This window comes from Rhododendron vialii, chromosome 5a, assembly GCF_030253575.1.
Source record: "Rhododendron vialii isolate Sample 1 chromosome 5a, ASM3025357v1".
Lineage (NCBI taxonomy): Eukaryota > Viridiplantae > Streptophyta > Magnoliopsida > Ericales > Ericaceae > Rhododendron > Rhododendron vialii.
In genome coordinates this window covers 28,379,501-28,397,966 of record NC_080561.1, presented here as the reverse complement: position 1 = coordinate 28,397,966, position 18,466 = coordinate 28,379,501, and the positions used below count along the sequence as shown (strand labels likewise).

The 18,466-nt window shown below is 37.5% G+C and overlaps 1 protein-coding gene and 1 pseudogene across 1 annotated transcript; both read left to right on the top strand.

Moving 5' to 3' along the window:
- The first annotated feature begins 927 nt into the window (after positions 1-927).
- LOC131326533 (lignin-forming anionic peroxidase-like) lies at positions 928-2,894 on the top strand (annotated as a pseudogene).
- Positions 2,895-5,337: 2,443 nt separating this feature from the next.
- LOC131327772 (lignin-forming anionic peroxidase-like) lies at positions 5,338-11,498 on the top strand. Its single transcript, XM_058360905.1, has 3 exons — positions 5,338-5,446; positions 6,460-6,524; positions 11,139-11,498. Exons 1-3 carry the CDS (start codon positions 5,338-5,340, stop codon positions 11,496-11,498), a joined length of 534 nt encoding a protein of 177 aa, XP_058216888.1.
- The last annotated feature ends 6,968 nt before the right edge of the window (positions 11,499-18,466 follow it).

The following is an 18,466-nucleotide window of genomic DNA, read 5'->3' as shown; positions in this document are numbered from 1 at the left end:
TAAAAACAAAAACAAAACAAAAACACCCATTTAAATCTGAGCCGTCCAAAACACTTTTGGATGGCTTGAATGGATTAAATGGACCAAATTGGTCCAAAGCTAAATTGGCCGGATCCAATCCCCCTCAAGGTATGATATTTCCGTCCACGATCGTCGGACATTGTGTCCTTTCCCTTTGAGTCGTCAGATGTCAAGCCTTTTTTTTATTTTATTGACTCTAGTGTTTCTCAGTGTAATACCGTAATGAGTCATGGGAGTTGATAATTAGTGTTTCAACAGTAATTAGTAATTCTACCGTTGGGCCTATTTGATATATATATATATATATATAGAAGTCCTACAATTTTGGGGCCCTCATTTTTTCTATTTTTTGGGGGCCCGAAGCCCGTGCTTCCCTCGCCTTCCTCATAAGCCGGCACTGATTCACACCCATTTGCTTATTACAATAGGATGCTCTAATACACTCACTCTCGTTAATATATAAACTAAAATAAATTCCAAAACCGTCCGAATGGTTAAAAAGAAACGACATACCCTTGACAGTTTACGACATTTCCTTCCACCCTCGATTTTATATACTTGTATTTAGAGAAATATTTTGGTACAGAGTATCACGTGGCAGTACCTGTCAGCAATCTCAGCCGTCCGAACTTGTTTTTGACGGCCCAGATTTATTCCTTCTCTCTCCCTCACCCGACCATTCTCTCTCCTCTTTTTCTCTCTCTAAAATTCAGACCGTCCAAGACTATTTGAATTACTTTTTAAAAAAAAAACTATTTGAACTTTAGATACGTGGTGCAGTGTAGCAGTAAAATAATGACCTTGCAAAACCTAAACCTAAAGCCACTCAGTCAATATTATTGCCCTATCTTCACAGTCTTCACTGCATTTCGATTCCCCTCTTACTCACTTGCATCTTATTTCAGAGAGAGAGAGAGAGAGAGAGAGAGAGAGAGAGAGAGAGAGAATTTTGATATATACCATAGCTAGCTAGCCATGAATTCACCAACGAATGTTTCTCGCACTTTTTATTCGGCTATTGCTTCTGTCTTGCTCTTGTTTTTGCTATTGAACACGCCTGTTAATGCACAGTTATCTTCTACGTTTTATGACAATACCTGCCCGAATGCACTTGACACTATCTGAACCTCAATTAGACAAGCCGTATCACGTGAACGCCGGATGGCGGCATAGCTAATTCGACTCCATTTTCATGATTGCTTTGTTCAGGTAATTACAACAATTAATGTACTCAAAAGTCAAAATTTTTATTTTGGTTTGTAAATATTTTTTGAACGTCGACTTTAATATATATCATATTTGTAACCATCCACCAATCTACTAACATAATAAGTTAGAGATTGGGCATGTTATATTATCAAAATATTGAAGTTTTGTGGTTGTGCAGGGTTGTGATGCCTCAATCTTACTTAGTGAGGCCGCTACCTCAACGAGTGAGCGGACTGCAGCGCCTAATGCGGATTCTGCATGAGGTTATGAAGTCATAGATGCCGCCAAGGCTGAGGTGGAGAAAATATGTCCTGAAGTTGTTTCATGTGCTGACATACTTGCAGTAGCTGCACGAGACGCGTTGTTTGGTGTAAGTCACAAAACACAACCTAACATTTGATCTACTATTCTTTTAGTAACATCGATCTCAAGGAGTTTCATTGCAATATACTCCCTCCGTCCCTTTTTTAGAGTCCAGTATTTCATTTTAGGCTGTCCCTTAATAAGTGTCCATTTTGTAAAGTTAGTAGGTAAAAGTTGGTGCATTGTCTATTTTACCCCTAAAAGTAGATTTCTTTTTGAAAAGTAAGTGAGTAAAAGTGTAATGATGATGGGTAAGTAGGGAAAGTGAAGAAAAAAGTTGATGTGAAAGGTATAATGATGATGTCTTTTTAATAAGTTGGAGTTACGAAGCAGGACACTTAAAAAGGGACGGATGGAGTAATAAAATTCAAGATATGCTAATTAGTTTTTGCGTATAAATAATCAGGTGGGTGGTCCGTCGTGGACAGTAAAACTTGGAAGAAAAGATTCTACCACAGCCAGCCGTGACCTAGCAAACTCCGATCTTCCCTTCTTCCGAAGTAACGTCAACCAGCTTATTGCAAACTTCGCTAGAAAGGGGCTTAGTGCAAGGGACATGGTTGCCTTATCAGGTAATAATAATAACCACAAAAATATTAATAGTACGTACTAATATTCATCAGTTGGATCATTTTGTCGTTTTCGTGGGAAAAATAGTTAACTGATGTGTTTGTTTTACGTATTTGAAATGCAGGGGGCACACACCATAGGACAGGCACAATGCTTCACATTTAGCGACCAGTTAAACAGTAACGGGAGCGACATTGACGCTGGCTTTGCTAGCACGCAGATGCGTGGTTGTAGGAATGTGAATTTAGCACCTCTTGATCTGGTGACGCCCAATTCGTTCGACAACAACTACTTCAAAAACCTAATTCAAAAGAAGGGCCTTCTCGAGTCGGACCAAACACTTTTCAGTGGAGGACCAACCGACAGTATTGTTTCGCAATATAGTAGCAACCCCACGACGTTTAAATCTGATTTCGCTGCTGCCATGATCAAAATGGGAGATATAATTGATCCTGTCACTAGTCAAAATGGGGTCATAAGGAGGATTTGCAGTGCTCTAAACTAGAACCATGCATATCTTCCAGCAGCTGGAAATTTCTTTTATTCTTTTATTCCTTTAGGAATCGGTCAATTTATTTCCCTTTCATTTTGTTAAATTAACCCATATATCCTTGTTCTGCAATTGTAGATGAATAGTCAAATCCTCAAAGTTTTCCACTAATTAATTGTAATTTATTTCATTGTTTTGTAATCAATAAATTTGTTGCAACTGTATATGAATGTTCTGATCTTGGTCGTCACTCGGTATATTTTTTAGACTTGAAAGCAAAACAATAGTCTGCTTGCGTTAATCTTCTTCATTTCTATGATCAACGCCCCTTGACTATACCCTCCCCAGTCCATTCAAAATTTTAAAGTTTTGATCTGATTCTACAAAAAAAAAAAATTTATCACAGAAAAAGTGGTAAAGGGAAAAATCCTCTTTATATGGAACCGCACTCTTTAAGATCAAAACACATGTGACAACCTCGTTGGAACCCTAAAACCTGCAACACAAAAACTGTGAGCACACCTCTGCCTCTCGTCAGTAAAGGCTCTCCGATGCCTAACTTAGTATTCGTACTAAATCCTAATTTCGTAACGATGATAGAAAGTTATATTACTGTTGAAAGCGTGCCTCTCTCATTAGGTTTATCTCAAATTTATTGACTTCTCATGACTTGCTCTCCAAGCATCCTCGTCGTCCTAGATTTCCTATCCCGTATAAGAAACCTAGCCTTTCTGGGATTCTCTCCCCCAATAAGCCAAAGTCCTACTCTCGTTAGGAAACTCCTCTAATATGGAATTTGTTCCATATAGTCACTCTTACTGTTGCCTTTCATGACATAATTTATTATTCTCTTATTCGCGGGACCCATCCTTATTACGTAAGGAACTCATTCCAGCATATTCCGGATCAATCCAGCCGCCCATCTCGTTGGTTGGCTTAGCACGGGTCAATACTACGTGATCGGACCATTTGCTCGACAATCGTGTCGTACATTGCTATACGTACATTTCCCTTGATTAATTACCTTGCTCGGCCTTATATACCCTCACGTGGTGCCGCCGTGCTGCCACGTACACCACCTCGGATGCTGCTTTAGTGGTGGTGCTACCATGCTTACCACCATGGTCATCTATTATTCCCTGTGACACACTTTCTCACGGTGTCCTGTGCCGCACGTGTTTTAGTGTATTTTTCCTAGCATGAGAAAAACCCACTACAAAAGTGAGTAAAAGAAATAATGAACGTCGGGGTAGGTTTTGCGGTCCAGGTTGCTTAGGTCTTGACGGAGATAGAGCCTTGGCCTCTGGATGGTCTATGATGGTGCGACTTGTCCTTAAACTTGGGGTAACTCGGTGCGACTCGGTGGGCTACTTGGATGATTTGTTACTACACTACAAGAAAAAGAAAAAGAAAAAATCGGTGACGAAAAAATGGTTTAAATTTTGTTGATAAATGAGTATATTTGGCGACGAAAAAATAAATTCATCACTATTTTTACAATTTCCGTGATGAAATTATTTTCTCATCAATTATACCTACGTAGTGACGGGAAAAATATTTTCATCACCAAAGGTACCCATTTTGTGACGCCGAAAGCGTAAAAAAGGTGACGAAATTATTTTTCATCACCAAAGATAACCATTAAGTGACGGAAAAAATATTTCATCACCAAATGGCCCCCTATTTGGTGACCAAATATTTTTTCCTTCACAAAAGGGTTATCTTTGGCGCCAAAAAAAGAGAGTACCTTTCTAGTATTTCTTCATCAAATGGGTATTTTTGGTGACGAAATTTATAAAGATTGCATTTCGTCACCAAATGTATTTCGGGCATAACTCTTTGCATTGAACTTCGATTGAGATAATTCAAATTGGGTTTGAAAAATAACATAAAGGGCTACAACTTTCTTGTTTATCAAAATTGCTAATTTTAATATGTAAAAGTTCAAAATGACATTCGAAATATATTTTAAGGTTAAACGTATGTGTTATATATTAGATATTTCAAATATATACTGAAAATATTGTGTGGTGCAATTGGTCAAAGCTTGCGCGCAAAACTTAGGAGACTTGGGTTTTTGGAGCAGCAAGAAAGTGGGTTGTTTTTCCCATTTGAATGTCTTTTGTGATGAAAATTTTTATCACCGATTTCTTATTTTGGTGACGAAAAATTTTGTCAAGCATGTGTCACCTAAATAAATTCGTCGTGAAAAGGAATAATTGGTGACAAAAAATTTCGTCATCAACTATTCATTTTTTGCGATGAAATATTTCGTCATCAAAAGCCACTATAAGTGACGAAAAATAGATTTCGTCACCAAGTAGCTAGGAATCCTTGACAACGTTTAGTAGACAATTTTTTTTTTCATCACCCATACTAATTTTTCGTCACCTATGCTACTTGTGACAAAAATATATATAATCTGTGACGATTTTCATTCGTCTCCAAAAAGCAAATTTCTTGTACTACTAGATATTGTCTGGTTGTTATTTTTGTTTTCAAGATTGTTGCTTTTAGCCTCCGTTTCGAGGATTGTTCTTCTTGTGCTTCTGTTGGGGATAATTCTAGCGAAGAAAATGTGGTTTTGAGGCAACCGGATTCAATTGGGAGTAAAGCTGATGTTTCTCCTTCCACTTCTTTGGTGGGAGAAACGAGGGAGGAGGTTGATTAATGCGTAGTGGCTAATGGTGATGGGAAGGCCAGAGTTGAGGGGAATGATGGTGATGAGGAGAGTTTTGATTGTGGTCAAGATAGGCTTGTCGATGGACCTGCAGATTCTTGAGAAAGAAAAAGGTTATGGCATGGAATCGATGGAACCATAGGCACGAGGCATGCAATGACTATGGGTGCTAAGGGCCTTTTGGGAGATCTTGATACTATAGTCTCAGTTGTAGGGAACTCAAACTCTTTAAGCATGCGAGGGCAATGACAAGAATGATTGCCACAGGGATATGATCATGTGGTTGGTGAGCAAAAAAGAGTTGGGTGCAGCTATTCGGGGGATCGATCTTCTCTTGATGCTATCCATAAATCGGAAAGTAGATTGAGATGGTCGAAGAGGAAGATTAAAAAGCAGAAATTTCTTATGAAGCTTGGGATTAAGGTTGTCAAATTGAATCCTAAAAACATGAAGGTCTCATTTTCTTCCTTATCTTCCAATGACATCCGGAGTTGAAACTCTATTTTCTTTAAGGAAGCCTGCAAGACGTTGGATTGTGGTCCCAGGCTAGGCATTGAAGTTAGAGGAGGGAGAAACTTTAATGAAATTTGTTAAAATGCAAGAGGAATAATTTTATGATAGGATCCATACTCTAGATGACTTGGAGGAAGAGTTTACCTCGGAGGAAGACATTGATTTTGAGGACGGTGCCTCTCTTTCTCTGGAATTTTAGTATCGAGGTTTGGCGGGTATGGGTTGCCTCTTGGTTTCGAATTTGTCCTTTAGGTTTGCTATCTTGGATTTTTTGGATTGTGCTTTTGGGCGCTTTATGGGAAAATCTTCAATACACGCCCCTTTAAGATGTGTATCATATGCAGCTATTGTGTGGTTCATATTGTGCCACCTCATAAAAAATTACTTGTAGGACCGGTCATTCATAATATTTTATTTTGTATCGTAACTTTTATACTAAAAATTTGTAACTTTTTATCAATATGATTTGTAATTTTTTAGCAATAGATTTATAACATTTTGGGAATCATAACATTTTGGTGTATTTCAATGAGGGTTCATATGATATACACTCAAATAAGGGGTATGAATTGTAGCACTTCCCTAGGTTTTTTACTTGTTTGGATTGTTTCAGCACTTGCTTCGGTTTTGGTTTTCACTATGGTGTTTTGGTTGGCTCCTTACCTTCCTTTGGATTTGGTTTTCCGATGGCGTCTCGCCAGTATGCCCGTGTTCCGTTAAATTTTTGTAATCTTTTATTTCAAAGATTGATAAAATTTTCTTTTGTTGATAAAAAATAAATAAATTACATTGACCACGCAATAATGTTTTTTTTTTTCCTTATTGACAAAGAAAAGTACGTTGACCCATGATTTTATGGAGTTTAGATAGACTCCCGGATTGCTTATTAGGGGGTGTTTCCACTAATAAATATACTAAAATCTTAACGCATTTTATCATTTTATTTTCATTATTAAAAAATTTCAGCATTTTACTATCTCTTTTCTACTAACAAAAAAGTTGTCAACAAAAATATATTTTTGCTACTGTAACTCTAATTACAAATCTATCAACAACTTATTCACTACCGAAAATACCGAACAATTTCTCAACCACAAACAGAAATCTAAAAAAATTTCACTACCGGAAACCTTCCTAATCACGTTGTATGATTACCAGGAGCCAAAGAGCCATGGTGCTGAACTGCTGGATCATATCCGTGTTGTTCTCAGAATTTTCAAATGTCAAAAAAGAAGGAAAGACGTTTTAGATTGTTGACCACATCTCCCTTCCAACTTTAGAAATTTCAAAGGTCCAATCGAGTTAATGAAAATTCCTTTTCTATATGGTAAAACACTACTTATTAAATAAATGAAGGTCAACCTAACCAACCCTTTCATGCAAGCTTCTCCTTTATCTTTTCTTTAACTAATAAACAAATGAAGAGGTATTAAAAGCATTAAAATGGTGTAATTGATGGAACCATCTCCTTTATCATTTACTTGTATTTAGTGGTGGCTCTTGAAATTTGTAGTAAGGTATTCAGAAATTACTTTAGCTGTATTAGCTGGTCTATTAATTAACCGATAATATATGTACAAAATTTCATATATTAATATAAATAGTGCTGTCAAAAAACATAAACTCTATTCTAAAAATATTAACTACGAGGCGAAAACTTAAAAATATAAACTATATTTTTTTAATAAATTTTTTTTAAAAGTTGTATTGCATAGTAGACAGTGTTTCGAGAATGGAAGGGGTAAAAAAATTTTGCTGTTCAAAAAAAAATGGAGGGGTTAAAGTTTATTGTTGTCCAAGATGAGTTCTCAAATTTTGTGCCAATGTTTAATAATCGGCGTATCAATCTACTAAAACCATTTTGAAAGAAATTGTAGGAAGTATGTTGGGGTTGACCTTCTTGAAAATATATTGTTCTTTAGTGATGCAGTGGAATTCATGAAGAGATTAGTTGCGTACTAATCAAAACGAGATATAACTCGAATCTACGAGCAAACCTTGCGAACAAGGAAAAAAGAGAAAAACTATTGTTGATGTAAAAGTTTTTAAAGTTGATTAATTGAATAGGTTACAATCCTTTTTATAACACCCTAACCCTAGAAATCTTACTGTAAAAGAACTCTTAAATCATGCCAAAACAAGCGGCATTAAAGAAAAGATATTTCCTAATTAATTAAAATAAAATCCTAATTCTTTGGTTTGTTGACGTTCAAAGCTTGATCGACTCAAACCTAACAGTCTCAGTGATGTGTCCCTCGAGTTTTCAATAGCCACAATGGTATAATTTTTATTACTTGGAAAAGAATAAGACAAGTCAAGATTATCTCGCGACAATCGCTTGGACTCAAGTTTTCTTCAGTACTCGTCATACAACATCTGACCATGATGCGATTGAAGAAATCTATCACTCATCAATCGTCTCATCTTCAGCCAAGCCCTCACTGGCATTTTATACTGGCGCCTCCGATTTGATTGCAATTGCTCCCACTATCTAGAAGCATAGCTTTGTAATTTACAAACCACATATCTAACTTCATTTTCTTCCGGAATTTCCATATACTCAAGAAACTTGTCAACTTTACGAAACCAATAAATTAAATTCTCAGGATGACAATACCCATTAAAATTAGAAATTATTGGTTGTACCTGAAAAGTTGAAAGTCGCCATCTATGTGATAAAACCCTTCAAACCTTGAATGTTGCTTCTTCGACTGATATCCATAATAATCTTTAAATAACTCGTCTTCAGATTAATCATCACTATCAAGTTGATAATAAGAATATCCTCATGAGACGTTTTGATTAATAGGTTGGTTGCGGGCAAATTTCTCAACGTGGTTCCTATCAATTTTGTGTTTAATAGGTTGAACATGGGCAAATCCCTTCGCACGAGTCCTGTTAAATCCTTCTCTACGACCATCGTCAATAGGGTTTGTGTATCTTCCACGAACGAATGCCATTGAATCAGGAAAAAGCGTGACTCTGATACCACTTGATGTAGCGGAATTCACGAAGAGATTAGTTGCGTAGTAATCAAAATGAGATAGAACTTGAATTCACGAGCAAACCTTGCGCACAAGGAAAAAAGAGAAAATCTTTGAATATTATTGATGTAAAAGTTTTAAAAGTTGAATAATTGAATAGATTACAACCATTTTTTATAAGATCCTAGCCCTAGAAATCCTACTGTAAAAGAACTCTTAAATCATGTCAAAACAAACGGCATTAAAGAAAAGATATTTCCTAATTAATTAAAATAAAATCCTAATTCCTGTAGATTAAGAATCCTAATAAAGGTAGAAATCAAAATCAAACTGAATACGGAAAGTTAATAATTCTAATCTAAACGAAAATATATATATTCCTAATCAAAATCTTATTCTAAAACAATAAAAATAAAATACAAAAACTCTCCATTTTTGTCCTACATCATTTAGGATGACATAATGAGGTTTTCTATTGCAGTCTTAAATTCAAAGGAATATTATTCAAGTTAACTGTCTTTGCAATGTAGTTGAATTTTTGTAAAACTTTGTCTGTAATTCTATAAGCTAACTAGACAAAAATAATAATATAGTACTCCATCTGTCCCTTTTTTTGTGTCCAGTATTCCATTTTGGGCTGTCCCTTAATAAGTGTCCATTTTGTAAAGTTAGGGGGGTAAAAGTTGTTGTATGTCTATTTTGTCCTTAAAAGTAGATTTTATTTTAAAAAGTTAGTGAGTAAAAGTGTAATGATGATGGGTAAGTAGGGAAAATGGAGGAAAAAGTTGATGTGAAAGGTGTAATGATGATGTCTTTTTAATAAGTTGGAGTTACGAAACAGAACACTTAAAAAGGGACGGAGGGAGTAGTTATTGTCACGAAAGCAAAATTAACACATTTAGACCATCGAAAATAAAGATGGAGAGGGAACACAGAGCATAATACTTACGCTAATACATTTTTTGATCAGCAAATTTTTTTTATAAAACTTTGAAAAAGACTACAAAAATTTAACAAGTCATGGGCACATCGGTGAACAACACCCAAGAACCAAATCCAATGGAAGGCCATTAGGCCAACCAAAACACCAATACAATATGCATGCATGAGTTGAGGTTTTCACATGGTTAGGGAGGTTGATCCACTGTGTTCATGCTTAGTCGCTCTCCTTGACAATTTTGATGTTCCACATTACTATCATTTTACAAAACTTTTAATTTCTCCATGCACTCATAAGAAAACTATACAGATATTGGTCCTGCCAGAGGGTTGTTCGGCTAAATAAGTCAAATGGCTTAATTTTTGCCTATATTCAATTTTTTTCCATATTTGTTAATTTTTCGTCAACTTTTTGTAGATTAGTGATTCTTCTTCACAAGAGGAATCTAAAAAGTAAAAAATTACAATCGAAACCTAATTTTTTTAAATAAAGACAAAAATAAGTCAATAAGCCAATTTTTTCTTCTTTATTCAAAATAATTTAGGTTTCGATCATAATTTTGTACTTTTTAGATTCCTCTTATCATGACGAATTAATAATCTATAAAAAGTTGACGAAAAACTAACAAATGCGAAAAAAATTTTAATAAAAAAAGAAGAAGAAGCCATTTGACTTATTTAGCCGAACAAATAGTATTGCTCTTTCTCTTAATATTTCACTAGCTAGTTTAATCATAATTAAAGTCCATGTGTACATAATGCCGAAACTAATGTAAAAGTCCAACCCATCATTTCAAAAAAAGAAGCACAAAAAGTCCCAACCAACCGTTGTTACCAGCTAATACCCACTCTAGCTCATTAGTTTAAAAATAAAATCAATTAAATTACAAAAGTATCGGAGCAGTTTTTAACTCAGATTTGATGAACGGTTCAATTAAAAACTATACAAAAAAGTACTTTTCGGTCATATTTTTTGCTAATTTCTTGCAAACACTCTTAAAATCACATTCTGCACACATTGAACAATTCGGATCATAAAAATTTGATAAGGAACTATGAAATTGAGATTTCAAGTGTTTTTTTAGGTGTTTTTTTTGGGTGTACCATATATATATATATATATGTATGTATATATATATATACACACTAGTACAAGAACACACCCTCGACATTTCCTTCCACAATCGTTTGCTGGCCGAGATTTTATTATTTTAAAGGGAAATTGTTTGAAGGCAGCTGGCCAAAGATGAAAAAGTCGTATTTCCATTTCCAGCTACTCTATCCATAAGACTATTAGAACTTTAGTTACGCGGTGCAGTGTAGCAGTAAAATAGTGACCTTGCAAAACCTATACCTAAAATAGTGACAGGCACAATGCTTTACATTTAGCGAACGGTTAAACAGTAACGGGAGCGACATTGACGCTGGCTTTGCTAGCACGCGCACGCGTGGTTGTAGGAATGCGAATTTAGCACCTCTTGATCTGGTGACGCCCAATTCGTTCGACAACAACTACTTCAAAAACCTAATTCAAAAGAAGGGACTTCTAGAGTCCGACCAAACACTTTTCGGCGGAGGACCAACCGACAGTATTGTTTCTCAATATAGCAGCAACCCCGCGACGTTTAAATCCGATTTCGCTGCTGCCATGATCAAAATGGGAGATATAATTGATCCTATCACCAGTCAAAATGGGCTCATAAGGAGGATTTGCAGTGCTCTAAACTAGAACCATGCATATCTTCCAGCAGTTGGAAAATTCTTTTATACCTTTAGGAATCGATCGGTCAATTTATTTCCGTTTAATTTTGTTAAACCCATATATCCTTGTTGAGTCTGGTTGCTACTGCAATTAATTGTAGATGAATAGTCAAATCCTCAAAGTTTTCCACTTCTTAATTGTAATTTATTTCATTGTTTTGTAATGAATAAATTTGTTGCAATTGTATATGAATTTCCTGATCTTAGTCTGTCACTCGGTGTATTTTTTGGACTTCAAAGCAAAACAATAGTCTACTTGCGTTAATCTTCTTCATTTCTATGATCAATCCATAAATTCAGTAATTTACTGCGGGAAGAGATACTATTAGTTCCTTTCATTTATCTGCAAGCACTTGATCAATCTATAACTTTTGAACGTTATATTTTTTTTTTTGGTTCGACGGTCTGGGATGTCTTTTCAAAATTTGAATGTTTTGATCTGATGTTAAAAAAAAATTTATCACAGAAAAAGTTGTAAAGGGAAAAGTCCTCTTTATATGGAACCATACTCTTTAAGATCAAAACACATGTGACAGCCTCGCTGGAACTACCCTAAAACTTACAACACAAACACGGTGAGCGCATTTTTGCCTCTCGTCGGCAAATGCCCTCAAATGCCTCAGTCAGTATTCATACTAAACCGTAATTTCGTAACAAAGAAAGAAAGTTATATTACTGCTTAAAGTGTGCCTCTCTCGTTAGGTTTACCTCGAATTTATAGACTTTTCATGACTTGCTCTCCAAGCATCCTCGTCGCCCTATGTTTTCTATCCTGTATAGGAAATCGAGCCTTTCTGGGATTCTCTTCCCCCAATAAGCCAAAGTCCTACCCTCGTTAGGAACCTCCTCTAATATGTAATCCGTTCCGTATAGTATATCTTACTGTTGTCCTTCATGGCAGAATATATTATTCCCTTATTCGCGAGACCCATCTTTACTAAGTAAGGAACTCATTCCAGCATATTCTATCCGGATCAATCCAACCGCCCATCTCGTTGGTTGGCTTAGCACGGGTCAATACTATGTGATCATACCATTTGCTATACGTACGTTTCCCTTGATTAATTACCTTGCTCGGCCTTATGCACCCTCACGTGGTGCCGCCATTAGAGGTGTCAAATGGGCCGTGCCGGCACCATTTAACTGCGTGCTAACCGTGCTTCGTGCCGTGCCATGCCGGCCCGTTTACTTTATTTACTTAAATCGTGTTGTGTCGTGCCGTGCCGTTTGTCAATTGTGCCGTGCCGTGCCGGCCCGTTTACTTAAATCGTGTCGTGCCGTGCCGGCCCTTTTCTGAAATCGTGTTATGTCGTGCAGGCCCATTTTCTTAAATCGTGTCGTGTCGTGCTGTTTTCAATCGTGCTGGTCCGTTTTCTTAAATAGTGTCGCGTCGTGCCAGCCCGTGTTCTTAAATCATGTCGTGCCGTGCCGTTTTCAATCGTGTCAAGATGTGCCGGCCATTTATTTAATCGTGTCGTGTCAGATCGGGCCGGGCCGTGCCGTTTTAAGTCATGTCGTTTTAGTCTGCCCTAACATGTGTGGGTTGACTTAAGGCATAACTAATCTTGCATCAGACATGTAACCATTGTATGCATTTGATTTTTTGACATATTAGAAACTCAGCGACATTGGGCAAGGATAGAGAGATCCTTGCATTCACTGCATCCTCATAAAAAACAGGGGATGAGTGTGTGTGTTTGAGAGAGAGAGAGAGCGAAGTTGCTATTCAGCCTCGGTTGCCCCTTCTTTTTCCTTTTTTTTCTTTGAGCGTCCCCTCTTTTTCCTCGCTTTTTTAGCTACCTACTTAATAAATCTTAGACTACTTTTTGGTTAGTATACAAGCGAGTTTGGTAAATGGCTCAATTAATCTGCAGTTGCGCTTCAATTCTTATTGTCGCACATTTGAATAGTTTAAGGTGTTTTCTTAAAAAAGCTTTTACCGTTTTATGCTCCTACTAGTGCACGAGAATTATGTTAGGCAAAATGTCTACACTCAGTCTCAGAATATCATAATCACTCTGTAACTTGCAGAAGAGAAAAATGAGAGGACAATTCACAATGAAAAGAGAAAAATAACAATGGACTCTGTATTTTCATATACCATGGCACGCCAAAATAATTTAATAATTAAAAAAATAACATATTACAACCCCTAATTAAAAAGAAATTCTTGATCTTAATGAAGTAAAATTTAACAATTAAAAAAATAACATATTACAAATAGTCCTATTGTCCTAGTCCAGGCTGTCCAGCTAACCCTTATTTATATGTTTTTTTTCTCTTATTTCTACTATGTATTTTTTTTCTTTTTTGTTTGAAACTTTTTTTTATTTCTTTTTAGATTTGGGGTAAATAATATATGACTTTTGCGCGTTTCCTTTCATATTAAATTACTCTTGCACCATAAATATTTTGATAATTTTTTTTAATTTTACTTGTTATCTTGTACTGTAATGTTAAATTTGCAAATCAAAGGTCCAAAGCCTATTTAATTTTACTAACAAAAACAAAACAAATATTTTTACCGAATAAAATTTGATAGTTTTTTAAAAGTGAAAAAATAATTTTTTAAAAACATGATTTTTTAATAAATTATTTTTAAAAAAAAATTAAATATCTTAGTTGTTTACCTTTAAAAAAAGGTAAACAAATATTTTTTACCGAATAGAAATTGTTTAATTTTTATAAAATTTAAAAAAAAAGCCATTTGGCTTATTTAATTTTTTTTCCCGTGCCTCGTGCCGTGCCCATGTCGTGCCGGGTCGTGCCCGTGCCCATGCCCGTGCTCGTGCTCGTGCCTTGCTAGAACCGTGCCGTGCTATGCCGTTCCTATCCACTTTTCGTGCCCGTGCCCGTGTCGTTCCCGTATACAACCGTGTTGTGCCGTGCCGTGCCAGGCCAACTTTCGTGGTGCCCGTGCCGTGCCCCGGGCCCACTACCATCGTACTATGTCGTGCCGTGCCAGGCCAATACCGTGCCTGTGACGTGCCGTGCTACCCCATGTCCGTGTCGTGCCATGCCGGCACGACCCATTTGACACCTCTAGCCGCCATGCTGCCACGTACACTACCTCAGATGCTGCTTTAGTGGTGGTACCATGGTTTACCACATTGTAACAACCCTGATTTTTGGTAAATAAATTTTTTTTAAATATTTAAATTTTATTTTAATTACTTGAATTTCTTTTAAAATTTCTTTTTAATTTCTAATAATCCGTCATAATTAGATTTGAGATATATAAAAGTATATCTTTTCGCATCAGACGATCTAGTCCTTTTCTAAAGGCAAGTATGCTTATAGAAGCACTTGTATATTTTCCTAATGAGTTAAACAAAATCTTTAAATTATATTTCTTGGCTATAAATCTTACTTGGCAAGTAAGATTAGTTTCCAACCAATTAGTTAGAGAAATCTAACTACCATTTCACTTAGTTACTTTCCCCTAACCTTAGGTGACCCTTATGAACCTTTCCATTGAGCCTTTTAGACCTAGAGAAGTAATCATTATACTTCATGATTAGACATATCAAAACCATACCTATCATCATTTCCCCTTTATCCATTGGACAATAACTACTAGGGAAAATTTTATCCCTTGGGTAATAGAAGTTGGTCTTGCTAATGAAAGTTTAGATTTGACAAGACAAGTCATATAAGAATCTTTGGACCATAAGAAGCCATTATTTTGCTTCCAAAAGAAGTAAACCTAGTCTTGATCATTTTCTTTTCATTAAGTTGTCACTTGAAAGCCCATACCTTACTCTTTTCCTAGACCTAATAAGCTAGACCTCTTAGTCTTTGGTGTACTTATATAGACTTATATGTGTACTTAGTACTTGAGAGAGAGAGAGAGAGAGAGAGAGAGAGAGAGAGAGAGAGAAGAGAGAGAGAGAGAGAGAGAGAGAGAGTGTGTGTGTGTGAGGTGTGTGCTTGTGTGTTGTGCACTCCAAGTTACCCCTTTAGCCTTAAGCCTATTTATGACTTGACAACCCATTTCTAGTCAAGTTCAAGCACAGGATCCTAGCCTTAGTCATCCTAGATTTGCTTCCAAACTAGCCCTTGAATACCCTAGGATTTGGCTACAACCTAGACCTATGAATGACTAAACATGGAAGGCTATGCCTTAGCTTAATCAAACCCTATCCTAGACTTGTAAGACCTAGGCTATAATCACATAGATTCACCTAGAAAGCCTAAGATCCTACTTAGTTTATAGCCTTATGCCTAAAGACTTGGATTGGCCCTGAGAGAATAGACTTACCATGCTTTCAAGCATGATTTGACAACACAATGAGAGGTAGAGAGAGAGAGAGATGGCCGGCCATGAGGGAGGGAGGGAGAGTCCAAACTTTTTCTATAAATAACACCCCATCCTTGCCATTCAAGTCATACCTTTATCCTTCAACTTCTCTCTCTAGAAATTCTTGTGTTCTTGCCTTGTTCTTGCTTGTTTTTCCTTTGTTCTTGAGTTCTTCAAGAAACTCATCCAAGACTGCCACTAGACTGCCACTCAACCACCCTTCGATCCATAAAAGTTTAGTAGTGTAGTCAAGATTTAGTTTCGAGAGAAACCTTTTTCTTTCGAAACTATCGCAAGCTTTTTCGTAGGAAGTTACTTCATCCGATAGCCGACTTACTTCCGTAGCTGCCCTACCGCTAAGAAGAACGGTAGATTTTTTCGTTCTCATTATCTCTAAGTATACGTAGAATATCTCCACTTACTTACTCTAAGTATATTGTATGATGCTTGTATGTTGAAATGCACGAGAACTTGAAAGGTGTTTATTAAAGTTTTGAAAAGAAAGGGGAGTATGTTGAATATACCGACTTTATTTTCCGAAAAAAATGTATGTTGTTTTGAACGGATTGTGGGTAGCGTGCCCGGAAAAAGAAGGGCAGATCGATGGGCGCGCTTTCTTTGGGCAGACGAGCGCTCAATACAGAGTCGCCACTTGGGTTTGAAGGTCCGATACCCAAGGAACCGAACTTGAAACGCTCGCTGCGCTGTTTGATTTCAAAAAGGTGAAGGCACCAGTCTGTCATAATCATATCTGGGTTCGGGAACCAGGTTACGAAAGGGGAAGAGTTTTAAGGCACCCCTCTCGCCCAATCCAAAGATCGGTCTTTACTTAGGCATTTGCGAAAATATTTGTTTGCGATTCTGTTTGATTAATCAATTTTTAGCCAATTACGGCGGAGGAATAGTTAATAGGGATTAAAACTGTAACACGTTTGCATGATGTGAATGATAGCATGGATGACAGTTAGTATAGGATGAGAACAGACTAGTGTGGGAGTTTTAAACAAACTGGGAGGCCTCTGTTTTGAAGTGACGTGCACAGGAAGAAACCAGCATGCACTGAACAAGTCACTGCATGCTGTACACTCTTGCGCGCGCAACTCTAAGACACGCGCACGCCGGTGAGCTCAAACCCACAGCTCTTATTCTCAAACCCTCTGGGCTCTGGAAGGACCAGTGCACACACAGGACAAACCACGCAGTTTATAAGCAGCATAATATACAATTTTAAGCAGTTTAAAGGCTGAAAGAGCCCTACAAATTAATAAAATACCCCATAAACAGTGTAGGGACAAAATAATGGCCTAAAACCTAGTTACCCGTGCAAGACCACTCACTGGTCAGAGGCGCTCTGGCGCGCAATGGAGCCAGTCTATTGCGCGAGGGTGCGCCCTGGCGCGCGATGGTCTGAGCCTTTTAACCAGTGTTTGGTTTACATGTTTCTGGGTTCTGGTACATGTCCAGAATAATCCCAGGGGTACTCCAAAACAGTAGAAATGCAAATTAACTACAAAGCTAATAGTTTATACTAAGAAAAGCAGTAAACTGGTTTTTTACATGCTTGCAGAGTGATCTATATACAAAATACAACATAAAACAATAGGATACCAATCCCCACAAGGACCATCGCGCGATGACTGAGACAGTCGCGCGCGTGAGTGGGTCTATCGCGCGTTGGTTCTACGTTAACGGTTTTTAAAACCTTGCTAGCTTTAGGACCAGGACAGGTATTGATTACCAGCCTTGACCCTGCCAGCCCCCCTCAGGGATCAGAACAGAAAGTAGAAAAAAGGTAAGCTATACCTTTGATTTTTGTGTTTGAATGGTGTTTGAGCTTTGAGGTTGAAAATAGGATTTGAAGTGTTTATTTAAGTGGTTGATGCAAAAACAAGGTAGCTTGTTGCTTGGTTGAGGTGTGAGAATGGTGGTGGGATGTTGTAACCCTTTGAATATTTTTTTTGAACCCAATGTGTATGGATATTCTAGCCCTTCATGTATCAATTTTTTGAACCCTTTTAATGGAAGAAGAAGGGGGGGTATTTATAGAGATGGATGGTGATAAATCTGGTTGGTGCAAGGAGAGGAGCTCAGCCAGTCCAAGAGGCTGGCTGAAGTTTGCTTAGTGGCTAAGCTTCCCAGCTGATAAAGGTGATGGGGACATCTTGGACCATCGCGCGATGGAGTCAGTCTGGCGCGCAATGATGCGCCCTGGCGCGCGATGGTCAATGATCAAGTTTTGACTGTTGACCACCACCTGACAGTTTGACCATCGCGCGATGGTTTCAGTCCGTTGCGCGATGGTGCGCCCCGGCGCGCGATGGCTGTGCCCTGGCGCGGGATGGTTGCGCCCTTGGCGCGCGTGTACCACCTACTCACGCGTTGGTCAACGATCAAGCTTTGACCATTGACCAACACCTGTCAAGTTGATCTACGCACGCGGGCTCTCAACCAACGCGTGCCGATAGGGTTTTTGGCTCTGTTAAAGTGACTTAGGCTAGGTTAGGTTCAAGGGCTTTGCAAACACTCAAAACTCAAACACGCTATCATTCCCGGGATGTTCTTGATCCATTTCATCATTGGGGAATCAAAAATCGTAAGTAAACTAATCTGGAAGCCCAAATTGGGGTGTCTACACG